The sequence below is a fragment of the Oncorhynchus nerka genome, linkage group LG13 (assembly GCF_034236695.1).
Source record: "Oncorhynchus nerka isolate Pitt River linkage group LG13, Oner_Uvic_2.0, whole genome shotgun sequence".
Lineage (NCBI taxonomy): Eukaryota > Metazoa > Chordata > Actinopteri > Salmoniformes > Salmonidae > Oncorhynchus > Oncorhynchus nerka.
The window spans coordinates 53,166,451-53,180,604 of record NC_088408.1 but is presented as its reverse complement, the minus strand read 5'-3'; the positions used below and the strand labels follow the sequence as shown (position 1 = coordinate 53,180,604).

At 43.5% G+C, this 14,154-nt stretch overlaps 1 protein-coding gene across 6 annotated transcripts in view; it reads right to left on the bottom strand.

Annotated features, from left to right (window-relative positions):
* Window positions 1–14,154, bottom strand: part of LOC115139687 (HERV-H LTR-associating protein 1) — a 105,377-nt gene that overhangs the window by 67,373 nt on the left and 23,850 nt on the right. For all 6 annotated transcript variants that reach the window (XR_010465586.1, XM_065026475.1, XM_029677336.2 and 3 more), the window contains one exon: window positions 10,312–10,395. Coding sequence is in view for 5 of the 6 variants with exons in the window: in XM_065026475.1 (XP_064882547.1) it covers window positions 10,312–10,395 (84 nt within the window). In the remaining variant the exon portion in view is untranslated. The remainder of the gene's footprint in view (window positions 1–10,311; window positions 10,396–14,154) is intronic.

Sequence of the window (14,154 nt, the reverse complement as noted above, 5' to 3'; positions counted from 1 at the left end):
AGCTAGTGAGGGAGATACAGTGCCTTGCGAAAGTATTCGGCCCCCTTGAACTTTGCGACCTTTTGCCACATTTCAGGCTTCAAACATAAAGATATAAAACTGTATTTCTTTGTGAAGAATCAACAACAAGTGGGACACAATCATGAAGTGGAACGACATTTATTGGATATTTCAAACTTTTTTAACAAATCAAAAACTGAAAAATTGGGCGTGCAAAATTATTCAGCCCCTTTACTTTCAGTGCAGCAAACTCTCTCCAGAAGTTCAGTGAGGATCTCTGAATGATCCAATGTTGACCTAAATGACTAATGATGATAAATACAATCCACCTGTGTGTAATCAAGTCTCCGTATAAATGCACCTGCACTGTGATAGTCTCAGAGGTCCGTTAAAAGCGCAGAGAGCATCATGAAGAACAAGGAACACACCAGGCAGGTCCGAGATACTGTTGTGAAGAAGTTTAAAGCCGGATTTGGATACAAAAAGATTTCCCAAGCTTTAAACATCCCAAGGAGCACTGTGCAAGCGATAATATTGAAATGGAAGGAGTATCAGACCACTGCAAATCTACCAAGACCTGGCCGTCCCTCTAAACTTTCAGCTCATACAAGGAGAAGACTGATCAGAGATGCAGCCAAGAGGCCCATGGTCACTCTGGATGAACTGCAGAGATCTACAGCTGAGGTGGGAGACTCTGTCCATAGGACAACAATCAGTCGTATATTGCACAAATCTGGCCTTTATGGAAGAGTGGCAAGAAGAAAGCCATTTCTTAAAGATATCAATAAAAAGTGTTGTTTAAAGTTTGCCACAAGCCACCTGGGAGACACACCAAACATGTGGAAGAAGGTGCTCTGGTCAGATGAAACCAAAATTGAACTTTTGGCAACAATGCAAAACGTTATGTTTGGCGTAAAAGCAACACAGCTCATCACCCTGAACACACCATCCCCACTGTCAAACATGGTGGTGGCAGCATCATGGTTTGGGCCTGCTTTTCTTCAGCAGGGACAGGGAAGATGGTTAAAATTGATGGGAAGATGGATGGAGCCAAATACAGGACCATTCTGGAAGAAAACCTGATGGAGTCTGCAAAAGACCTGAGACTGGGACGGAGATTTGTCTTCCAACAAGACAATGATCCAAAACATAAAGCAAAATCTACAATGGAATGGTTAAAAAATAAACATATCCAGGTGTTAGAATGGCCAAGTCAAAGTCCAGACCTGAATCCAATCGAGAATCTGTGGAAAGAACTGAAAACTGCTGTTCACAAATGCTCTCCATCCAACCTCACTGAGCTTGAGCTGTTTTGCAAGGAGGAATGGGAAAACATTTCAGTCTCTCGATGTGCAAAACTGATAGAGACATACCCCAAGCGACGTACAGCTGTAATCGCAGCAAAAGGTGGCGCTACAAAGTATTAACTTAAGGGGGCTGAATAATTTTGCACGCCCAATTTTTCAGTTTTTGATATCCAATATATCCAATAAATGTCGTTCCACTTCATGATTGTGTCCCACTTGTTGTTGATTCTTCACAAAAAAAGACAGTTTTATATCTTTATGTTTGGAGCCTGAAATGTGGCAGAAGGTCGCAAAGTTCAAGGGGCCGAATACTTTCGCAAGGCACTGTAAGTGTTTCCAGTTTCAGAGATTTTTGTAGTTCGTTCCAGTCATTGGCAGCAGAGAACTGGAAGGAGAGGCGGCCAAAGAAAGAATTGGTTTTGGGGGTGACTAGAGAGATATACCTGCTGGAGCGTGTGCTACAGGTGGGAGATGCTATGGTGACCAGCGAGCTGAGATAAGGGGGGACTTTACCTAGCAGGGTCTTGTAGATGACATGGAGCCAGTGGGTTTGGCGACGAGTATGAAGCGAGGGCCAGCCAACGAGAGCGTACAGGTCGGGTAGGTATATGGTGGTGGTGGGTAGTGGGTAGTATATGGGGCTTTGGTGACAAAACGGATTGCACTGTGATAGACTGCATCCAATTTGTTGAGTAGGGTATTGGAGGCTATTTTGTAAATGACATCGCCAAAGTCGAGGATTGGTAGGATGGTCAGTTTTACAAGGGAATGTTTGGCAGCATGAGTGAAGGATGCTTTGTTGCGAAATAGGAAGCCAATTCTAGATGTAACTTTGGATTGGATATGTTTGATATGGGTCTGGAAGGAGAGTTTACAGTCTAACCAGACACCTAAGTATTTGTAGTTGTCCACGTATTCTAAGTCAGAGCCGTCCAGAGTAGTGATGTTGGACAGGCGGGTAGGTGCAGGTAGCGATCGGTTCAAGAGCATGCATTTAGTTTTACTTGTATTTAAGAGCAATTGGAGGCCACGGAAGGAGAGTTGTATGGCATTGAAGCTTGCCTGGAGGGTTGTTAACACAGTGTCCAAAGAAGGGCCGGAAGTATACAGAATGGTGTCGTCTGCGTAGAGGTGGATCAGAGATTCACCAGCAGCAAGAGCGACCTCATTGATGTATACAGAGAAGAGAGTCGGTCCAAGAATTGAACCCTGTGGCACCCCCATAGAGACTGCCAGAGGTCCGGACAGCAGGCCCTCCGATTTGACACACTGAACTCTATCAGAGAAGTAGTTGGTGAACCAGGCGAGGAAATCATTTGAGAAACCAAGGCTGTCGAGTCTGCCGATAAGGATGTGGTGATTGACAGAGTCGAAAGCCTTGGCCAGATCAATGAATACGGCTGCACAGTAATGTTTCTTATCGATGGCGGTTAAGATATCGTTTAGGACCTTGAGCGTGGCTGAGGTGCACCCATGACCAGCTCTGAAACCAGATTGCATAGCAGAGAAGGTATAGTGAGATTCGAAATGGTCGGTAATCTGTTTGTTGACTTGGCTTTCGAAGACCTTAGAAAGGCATGGTAGGATAGATATAGGTCTGTAGCAGTTTGGGTCAAGAGTGTCCCCCCCTTTGAAGAGGGGGATGACCGCAGCTGCTTTCCAATCTTTGGGAATCTCAGACGACACGAAAGAGAGGTTGAACAGGCTAGTAATAGGGTTGGCAACAATTTCGGCAGATAATTTTAGAAAGAAAGGGTCCAGATTGTCTAGCCCGGCTGATTTGTAGGGGTCCAGATTTTGCAGCTCTTTCAGAACATCAGCTGAATGGATTTGGGAGAAGGAGAAATGGGGAAGGCTTGGGTGAGTTGCTGTTGGGGGTGCAGTGCTGTTGACCGGGATTGGAGTAGCCAGGTGGAAAGCATGGCCAGCCGTAGAAAAATGCTTATTGAAATTCTCAATTATGGTGGATTTATCAGTGGTGACAGTGTTTCCTATCTTCAGTGCAGTGGGCAGCTGGGAGGAGGTGTTCTTATTCTCCATGGACTTTACAGTGTCCCAGAACTTTTTTGAGTTAGTGTTGCAGGAAGCAAATTTCTGCTTGAAAAAGCTAGCCTTGGCTTTTCTAACTGCCTGTGTATAACGGTTTCTAGCTTCCCTGAACAGCTGCATATCACGGGGGCTGTTCGATGCTAATGCAGAACGCCATAGGATGTTTTTGTGTTGGTTAAGGGCAGTCAGGTCTGGGGAGAACCAAGGGCTATATCTGTTCCTGGTTCTAAATTTCTTGAATGGGGCATGTTTATTTAAGATGGTTGGGAAGGAATTTAAAAAAAATATCCAGGCATCCTCTACTGACGGGATGAGATCAATATCCTTCCAGGATACCCCGGCCAGGTCGATTAGAAAGGCCTGCTCGCTGAAGTGTTTCAGGGAGCGTTTTACAGTGATGAGTGGAGGTCGTTTGACCGCTGACCCATTACGGATGCAGACAATAAGGCAGTGATCGCTGAGATCTTGGTTGAAGACAGCAGAGGTGTATTTAGAGGGGAAGTTGGTTAGGATGATATCTATGAGGGTGCCCGTGTTTAAGGCTTTGGGGAGGTACCTGGTAGATTCATTGATAATTTGTGTGAGATTGAGGGCATCAAGTTTAGATTGTAGGATGGCTGGGGTGTTAAGCATGTTCCAGTTTAGGTCGCCTAGCAGCACGAGCTCTGAAGATAGATGGGGGGCAATCAGTTCACATATGGTGTCCAGAGCACAGCTGGGGGCAGAGGGTGGTCTATAGCAGGCGGCAACGGTGAGAGACTTGTTTTTAGAGAGGTGGATTTTTAAAAGTAGAAGTTCAAATTGTTTGGGTACAGACCTGGATAGTAGGACAGACCTCTGCAGGCTATCTTTGCAGTAGATTGCAACACCGCCCCCTTTGGCAGTTCTATCTTGTCTGAAAATGTTGTAGTTTGGAATTAAAATTTCAGAATTTTTGGTGGTCTTCCTAAGCCAGGATTCAGACACAGCTAGAACATCCAGGTTGGCAGAGTGTGCTAAAGCAGTGAATAGAACAAACTTAGGGAGGAGGCTTCTAATGTTAACATGCATGAAACCAAGGCTATTGCGGTTACAGAAGTCGTCAAAAGAGAGCGCCTGGGGAATAGGAGTGGAGCTAGGCACTGCAGGGCCTGGATTCACCTCTACATCGCCAGAGGAACATAGGAGGAGTAGAATAAGGGTGTGGCTAAAAGCAATAAGAATTGGTCGTCTAGAACGTCTGGAACAGAGAGTAAAAGGAGGTTTCTGGGGGCGATAAAATAGCATCAAGGTATAATGTACAGACAAAGGTATGGTAGGATGTGAATACAGTGGAGGTAAACCTAGGTATTGAGTGATGAAGAGAGAGATATTGTCTCTAGAAACATCATTGAAACCAGGAGATGTCATTGCATGTGTGGGTGGTGGAACTAATAGGTTGGATAAGGTATAGTGAGCAGGACTAGAGGCTCTACAGTGAAATAAGCCAATAAACACTAACCAGAACAGCAATGGACAAGACATATTGACATTAAGGAGAGGCATGATTATGTCGAGTGATCAAAAGGGTCCAGTGAGTGGAGAGGTTGGTTGGGGGTCATGGCGATTTAGACAGCTAGCCAGGCCATCGGTAGCAAGCTAGCATAGGATGGAGGTCTGTTGTTAGCCACCTCTTGCGTTCCGTCAGTAGATTAGTGGGGTTCTGTGTGGTAGAGGGGATTAATCCAAATCACACAACAACAACAAAAATAAAAACAATAGATATAGTTATAGAGGCCCAAGAAGAAAACATAATAATAATAATAAAAATAAATAAATTGTCCGATTGTCTATTCAGATAGCAGCCGGTAAGACAGCTAACGGTTAGCAAGCCGCAGATGGGCGTTCAGGTAACGTCACGACGGAGGAGCCAGCCGGATCTCCTTCGGGTAGATAATGCCGGCAGTCCAGTTGTGAAGGCCCGGTGGGGCTCCGCGTAGGCAGTAAAACGGGTCCGGATAGGTGACTGCAGCCCAGGAGTGATTGATGGAACTCAGGAGTGATTGACGGAGCTGGCTAGCTCCGGAATAATTGATGTTTGCTCCGGAATCGACGAAAGCCGATAGTCACACGGATAGCAGCTAGCTAGCTGTGAGATCCGGGTATGAATGTCCAGAGAGCAGTTGAAATCCAGGGACATGGAGAGAAAAATTGGTCCGGTATGTTCCGAGCCGCTCTGCGCCATACAAAACTGGCGATAGATTTTCGAGCTAAAGGATAGCTGATGACCACAAACCGTGGTTAGCTGAATACTAACGATTTGCCAGTAAAGGAGCTAACTAGCTTCTGAACTAGCTTCTGATTAGCTTCTGGATTAGCTTCTGGGCTAGCTTCTGGCTAGCTCCTGGCTAGTTTCTGGCTAGCTTCTTGGAGTTTCTGGCTAGCTTCTTGGAGGATTACAGATTTGAGGTAAATAATACTTTTTTATAAATATAAATTGGTGAGGCGGGTTGCAGGAGAGTGTTTTGAAGATGAGTTGATGGAAAATAAAAATAAAATGTATGTGAAAAAGTTGTAAATATATATATATATACAGGACACGACAAGACGAGGACAAAAGACGTCTGAACTGCTATGCCATCTTGGTTCAACCATGGTGGCGCCATCACTGGCTGACCACCTCAACCCCCATCTTGGTTCAACCATGGTGGCGCCATCACTGGCTGACCACCTCAACCCCCCTCAACCCCACGTACGTGTTACTAACACCGCCAGAGCCTCCCTCCCTGGAAAGATGGAAAGCTTTTCTGCCTTCATTTTTCAGAATACTCAGCCCAGTAAATCAGAGCACTCAACGCGACCTCTTAATTGATGGCTTATCAGGCGTTACTGGAGTAGGTGTGGAAACGGCTGGATTCGGACACCCTAAATCCAGATGCTTGGGATTAGATTTGTATGATTACATACCTAAATCTCTGCACCTCCCATAATGCCATCCAAGGCTGTGGTCATACTATGAGCCTGGCGGTGGTGGGAGAGAGTTCACAGAGTTTGACAGACAAAGAAAAAGTGGACCTCCTGGATGCCCATGTCACACCCAAGGAGTTGTTTGGGTCCACTGTTACCGCCATGTTGCAAAAGTGTGACATGCATATGAAAGAAGGCAAAGCCTTTAACTCCTTCCTGCCCCACAGTCACAGGCCCTGTGACAGCTCGTTGTTTCCTGCAACTATCTGATCCAGCCCCACAGCTGGGAGGGTGAATCAAGCTGGCTTTTGTTGGACCAAAATCCCTGAACACGCATCAAGCTGCTAATACCCTCCAGGTTAGACCCTCAACCCAAAGAAAACCTTGAGGTAAAACAGTTCTTTACTTCAGCTCCCCTAAGGGGAGCAAGAGGGTTCGGCAACCTAGGGTGCAGTCCTGGCGGTAGAGGAGGAGTGCGTGCAAAGCCTACATCTCACTACTACTCTCCCTCTCTCTGGTTTAACATAAGCAAACCCTCTCTGTGTCACAGGGTAGTAGGGAGGCACAACTGAGGGGAAAAAATATTCCCTGTGCAGCAGCTCACTATTGTGTACTTGCTTACACAGGAAAATGGAGTAGCTGCACTTTACCCCCAAGTGCCCTCCTCCTCTAGACTCCCCCCTTGGCACCTTTTCAGGTTCCAGCCAAGGGTGGAAGTCAACATGTCCGCTTTCCCTCCAGTCTCATCGGACAAACAGAGCAGGATGGCAGATTGCCAGTTGCCATTTATCATGGTCCTCTTCCTATGCCGTGCAGCATTTGCTTCAAAACTGTCTATCGCGCTAACACAGTAGAACACCACCCAATGGTGCAATCACTCTATTAGAGCATGGCAGGGAAATAAACGTGAACATACTTCCCATTGCTCTCATGGAGTGCATCCCCGCAGCCTCCTGTTCTTGGTTTCCCAGGGGAACAGGCTTTCTTGGCTCACTATGAAACTTCCTTAGCACCACTTGTTTTTTTTGTTTTTTTTCCAGCAGGCCAATGGCAACTCAGCTTAATTGTCAGAGAACCCTCTCTATCGAGCTAGAGAACAGTCAGTATTCATACTTTCCTGTTCAAAGTAAAAAAAGGGGGTGGGGAATCAAATCAAATTTGATTTGTCACGTGCACTAGGTGTAGACCTTACAGTGAAATGCTTACTTACATGCATACTTGAAATGCTTACTTTACAAGCCCTTAACCAACAATGCAGTGTTAAGAAAATTAAAAAAGTAAGATATAAGAATGACACATAATTAAAGAGCAGCAGTAAATAACAATAGTGGGGCTATATACAGGGGGTACCGGTACAGAGTCAATGTCAATGTGTCGAGGTAATTGAGGTAATTATACATATGTAGGTAGAGTTATTAAAGTGGCTATGTATAGATAATAAGAGTGTAGCAGCAGATGGGGGGAGGGGGCAATGCAAATAGTCTGGGTAGCCATTTGATGAGCTTTTCAGGAGTGTTATGGCTTGGGGGTATAAGCTGTTTAGAAGGCTCTGGGACCTAGACTTGGCACTCCGGTACCACTTGCCATGCGGTAGCAGAGAGAACAGTCTATGACTGGCGTGGCTGGAGGCTTTGACAATTTTAGGGGCCTTCCTCTGACTCCGCCTGGTGCAGAGGTCCTGGATGGCATGAAGCTTGGCCCTGGTGATGTACTGGGCCGTACGCACTACCCTCTGTAGTGCCTTACGGTCGGAGGCCAAGCAGTTGCCATACCAGGCAGTGATGCAACCCATCAGGATGCTCTCAATGGTGCAGCTGTAAAACCATTGAGGATCTGAGGACCATGCCAAATCTTTTCAGTTTCCTGAGGGGAAATTGGTTTTGTCGTTCCCTCTTCACGACTGTCTTGGTGTGCTTGGACAATGTCAGTTTGTTGGTGATGTGGACGCAAAGGAACTTGAAGCTCTCAACTTTCTCCCCTAGTGCCCAGTTGATGAGAATGGGGGTGTTCTCGGTCATCCTTTTCCTGTAGTCCACAATCATCTCCTTTGTCTTGATCACGTTGAGGGAGAGGTTGTTGTCCTTGCACCACACGGTCAGGTCTCTGACCTCCTCCCTATTGGCTGTCTCATCGTTGTCGGTGATCAGGCCTACCACTGTTGTGTCATCAGCAAGCTTAATGATGGTGTTGGGGTCATGCCTGGCTGTGCAGTCATGAGTGGACTGGGAGTACAGGAGGGGACTGAGCATGCACCCCTGAGGGGCCCCCGTGTTGAGGATCAGAGTGGCATAATTCAGAACATGGGCCGTTCTTACAGTATTACAACATTTATGCAACAGCATACAAGAAATTTTTGGACTCACCTTGTTGTGCTCACTTGAACAGGAAGGTGGTGCAACGGGCCTTGTGGGCACATTTTGTCATCAAAATTTGTTGTCAAAGTCTGGCATTCTCTGGATTTATGGTGCTTTCAAGACAACTGGGAACTCTGAAAATAACAAGGTTGAATCTTTGTCTTGTTATCACTGATGTCTGAGATTTCCCAGTTCCGAGTTTCCAGTTGTTTTAAAAGCGGCAGAAGTCATGCTGGATTAACATGGCCAAAGTATTCAAACTGTTCTGGCCCATTGTGTTGAATGTTTATCCTGTTAAGCTTGGAAAAGAGACCCTGAAAACCAGACTTGGACCACAAACCCACTTCACTGAATAGCAGGCTAGTGATTGCTTTGCAATTCTTGTAGTTAGCCACTGATTCCTTCCAAACAACTCATTGTTGATTTCCAACTTGTTATGTAATGTTTATATCCAATGGCCAATGAGCACCGATAGGTTTTTATCTACAATTTCTCTTCATATTACAAGGATTGAAAAGGATTTGCCAGTAGAATGTCGATGTGATTCATGATGATGACTGCTTGTCCAGCTTGCTAGCTAAGATTTTGAAAGGATGATGATGACATGATCAATCCAATCAAAGCTAAAATTATTTTACTTCATTTTATCTCTGGCCAATGATCATGAGCCTTCTTGGATGGGCACGTCTAATGTAACTCTATTGCAGCACCCAAGGGGCTTGAATTTTCGAGCACTCCCCATAGAGTGCTGTGACATAGTATGTCCATGAGTGAAAGAACACTGAGCCAATCAAGGCGCAACTAGAGAACATGACCAACCCCTACGCTTGTATTTTCCGCTGGCTGCCCCACCACCACAGAAAGCAATGAGCTAGAAAGCAGCATTTTGGAGCTGACAAAAAAGAGACCATGTTTCTATGCAGCTTTATTAACACATTTTTTAAAAAATTGTTTGCAAACTGATATGTGACACGTATTAATGCCAAAATAACATTCAAAACAGGCAACAACAAAAAATAAGCAGGTGAAGCTTGCCTAGAAGGAGGGTAGGGGGAAATGTATACATCGTCAAATGTATTTCTTAGTTAGGTTTGCTGTATCACAACCGGCCGTGATTGGTTGCAATTTCAGTTTAATCCACCATAAAAGAGAGAATAAATAATCCAACAAATATTGTGGTTGAACTCAAATAGATAAGAAAACAAAATCCTTAATAAATTCAAATAGAAAACAACAAGAATTACCAGAGGGTGGGACGACTGGCTCTTGTAAAGAGGAAGTGGGTCACTTCATTTGCCACTCTACCTGTCTGTCTCAGGCAGACCTTGCGTGATTGGTCCTTCCTGTTAGTGATCCACTTCCAGCTCCCCAGTGGCGCAGCAGTCTAAGGCACTGGATCTCAGTGCAAGAGGCATCACTACAGGGTCTGCCCTGGTTCAATTCCAGGCTGTATCACAACTGTATCACGAACAATTGGGCAAGTGTCGTCCGGGGTAGGCCGTCATTGTAAATAATAATTTGTTCTGGCTTGCTTAGTTAAATTAAGGTTTAATAAAAATACCATTGTTATACATCTCACTCATTATTAGAGAACTGGGGTTACGAAAGTAACCTTGAGTTTTTATTTAGCAATTCTTTTTGATCCAAAGACAGTAAAATCTTCTCTCAATCCTTACCTGATAATATGGAGCTAGATTTGAATAGCTCTTGTAGATAGCTTGTGGAATTTCCCATAACATCCAACAATATGGCAGTGAAGTCTAATGGGAGACAAAAAGAAAACACAAAGATAATCTTGACATGTTTTATTTGTTTGTTTATCTACTGGTATTATTGCCTCAACAATGATGCTATTAAAGCAAAGCAAAGAACATCTTTAGAAACTGTTCATACTTAATATTGTCATTCCACTGGAACCTGCCAAAACTGTAAAAGCTACCAACACTAAAACAACTTTAAAACATGCAAGCTGACTGTTTTCAGGTTGCAAAAAAATAAATATATACTATTTAACAACCACACTTGCATACTGTGAATTCCAAATGCATTTCAATGGCCATAGACTTGAATGGTAAAACTTTGGACTGTAACTAGGCTGTCATTGTAAATAAGAATTTGTTATTACCTGGCTTGCCTAGTTAAATAAAGGTTAAATTTAAAAAAATAAAAGTCTCCAACATTTTCAAAATAATGGCACATTTTGAAAATGTGTCTATGTTCCTAAACCCCTCTGACTTGTTGTTGGATTGTCTGTCAAAGTGTGCACCTCTCTAACTCAGGGAGAATGAGGTAGAGTTAGAGCTACATCACAGGGTTATACAGCCCCCCACTCACTGCAGCACTAGATAGAAGTTTGTGCAAAATATAGACGTTATATAGAAGTCAAATTGATTGAGATATATTTTCTGTGATTCGCGGGTTCACAGTTTGTATTTTTTCTGAGATATCTGCCAAGCAAGGAGGAAACATACAACAATACATGCTAGAGGGGGCTCCTCATAAACACAACACACCAGCAGTTTTCAAAATATCATACATCACACTTTAGCACATCACCAACACAACACGCCTTTTACTACTAGACCTCAGTAGTAGCTTATTTAATTTCTCTCTTTCAATGCTCTGGAAACCAAACAGAAAATGCTGTGCTCTAAAGATTGCATCGTAGCCACACAAATAAATAGAAGGCAATTGTCGATCTGATCAGAAACACTGTGCTCAGAACCTTTATCACCTAAATGATGTCGCTGGTGTATTTTGTTTGAATGTTGGAATATATTGCGCAATAGGCTATACGTTTTTTACAAGGCACGAGTCCATCCAGATTCGAGTCCTGTGTGCGAAACAACACACATAACGAGCTCGAGAAATGTATACTAAAGCAAAGGTTCACCCACATTTTAGATACGAAAATATCCTCCTCCCTTTCTTACAACCAGATAGATATCCAATTTTTTTGTGGATGGATATCCAAATAAAATAATATAATTCCAATCTCTCTTTTTGTCTTTAAAACTTTCACATAGCCTATTCCATGATATGGGGTAATCCAATGAGCAACACTGCATCTGTTGATTTCAGTGATCACCATTCATCACGCATCCTATATATAATCAATACACGACTTTCAAGGAGTCGGGTATTTGATGCAAACAGTGTCTTCGAACAGTATTCAGACCAGTTGACTTTTCCCCAATTGTTTTAGGTTACAACCTTATTCTAAAATTGGTTAAATTGTTTTTTCCCCTCATCAATCTATACACAATACCCCATAATGACAAAGCAAAAACAGGTTTTTAGAAATGTTTGAGAATGTATTTAATGTATCACATTTACATAAGTATTCAGACTCTTTACTCAGTATTTTGTTGAAGCACCTTCGGCAGTAATTGCAGACTTGAGTCTGGGTATGATGGGACAAGCTTGGCACACCTTTATTTGGGAAGTTTATCCCATTCTTCTCTGCAGATCCTCTCAAGCTCTGTCAGGTCGGATGGGGAGCGTTGCTGCACAGCTATTTTCAGGTCTCTCCAGAGATGTTCGATCAGGTTTTTGTCCGGGCTCTGGCTGGGCCACTCAAGGACTCCTGCGTTGTCTTGGTTGTGTGCTTGGGTCATTGTCCTGTAGGAAGGTTAACTTTTGACCCAGTCTAAGGTGCTGAGCATTCTGCAGCATGTTATCATCAAGGATCTCTCTATAGTTTGCTTCATTCATCTTTGCCCCGATCCTGACTGGTCTCCCAGTCCCTACTGCTGAAAAACACCCCCACAGCACGATGCTGCCACCACCATGCTTCACCATAGGGATGGTGCCAGATTTCCTCCAGGCGTGACGGATGGCATTCAGGCCTAAGAGTTGAATCTTGGTTTTGTCATGACTCTCTCTCTCTCCTTGGTGAGGATCAAAGGCGCCAGATCAGCTCAGCACAGGGCTGACAGATAGCCAGACCTGACAGATAGCCAGAGTTGGGCCGGTTTTATGACTTAACACCGGTCATAAACTCTGTCTCTCTTGCCCTGCAGTATTAAACAAAGGAATGTGCTGTGTGTAGAGAGAGTCTCTTGCCTAAGAACTCTAAGATTGGATAAAAGAACATTAGTTTTGAAATCCAAACATTTGGAATGGTTGGTGGGGATCCAAACAGTAATCATGCCATATCATTGATTATTTTGTGATGTCATTAAGGATGGTATAACAAGATAACTAGGATGTGTACACTTTCAGAGTTAGTTATCAGGATTGCATCTAAATGTTGTATGAAATAAATGATTAAGTATAAGAATACTTTTGTGAATATAGAAATGTGATTTGAACCTAAATGAGATATTGGCTGTTCATATAAACCTAGGCCCAGTCAGTAACCACGCCCACGTGAGCACAGACATTGTGTCAACACGGCGGAATGCCCTCCAATGCCAGAGTGCTTAAAAGGACTCGCTGAGAATTTAAATGCAAACCAGAGAACGTGAGGACGTGGTCCACACGTTGAGGACCAGAAAATGGTAAGACCCTCTGAAACTCTCGACAAGTGTAGAAGGTGAAGACTAGACCAAAACATGCACCGTCTGCAGCTCTGTATGTAAAGTAGTCTAGAACAATTGACCAAATATGGGAGGGAAGAACAGATCCCTCTCACCACCATGTGGTACACCTCTGATGTATTCATTCTAATGAACACTCCAAAACAAAGAAGCATACAACTAAGGACATTGTGACCTCTGGTGGACAACCAGAGACTCACATCGAACTACTCGCCATTGACGGATCGAGTGGTTTCAACAGAGTGACGACAGAGTGAGACATCGACGTGTAAATATGTTAATTTCTAATCTGAATGAGCAATTGTTAGGGTGCTAAATATTCTGACTATGGTGAGCGTAGTTTCCAAATGTATGTACAAGAAGTTGACTCTTGACTCTCCCTCTCCTTACATATCCCTCCCCTTTCCATTGTGTAAGAAGCTGTCATATCGGGTTAGTCCACTAGGGACTGTTTTCATTACATTATGTTAGTAATCAATAACCTTTACCGTGTTTGTGTGTTTGTTTATGTTTTTCTGTGTGATTATTTAGTTAGTTAGTAAATAAATAATTAATACATAATTAAGCCAATTTGTGTATCGCTGATTCATCACTTAAATTAGGGTTCCTGCAGATTTACGATGTCAACGACGTTCAGAATGTGATTGAGGTAATAATTAATAATTGACTGTTACTAATGTAAGAGATATTATAAATATCTTTAGAGTTTAAGTCGGGCGATAGTAACTCGTTAAATAACTATTCCCGTAGTGCCCCAAATTCCTAATGAGTTAATTGTTACACGACTCATTTAATCAAGTAATAATTAAACGTAGTAGGTAATTATGCGATAAATAGCAGTCATCACATTAATGATAGTCACGTCACGACATATTGGTGCCCTGTGCGAGGAATCTAAGATGGAATGAGGCCTTCATGTTGAATTCAGCCGATATGAAATTGAGGTCATACACCCAGATTACGTTATACACCATTAGA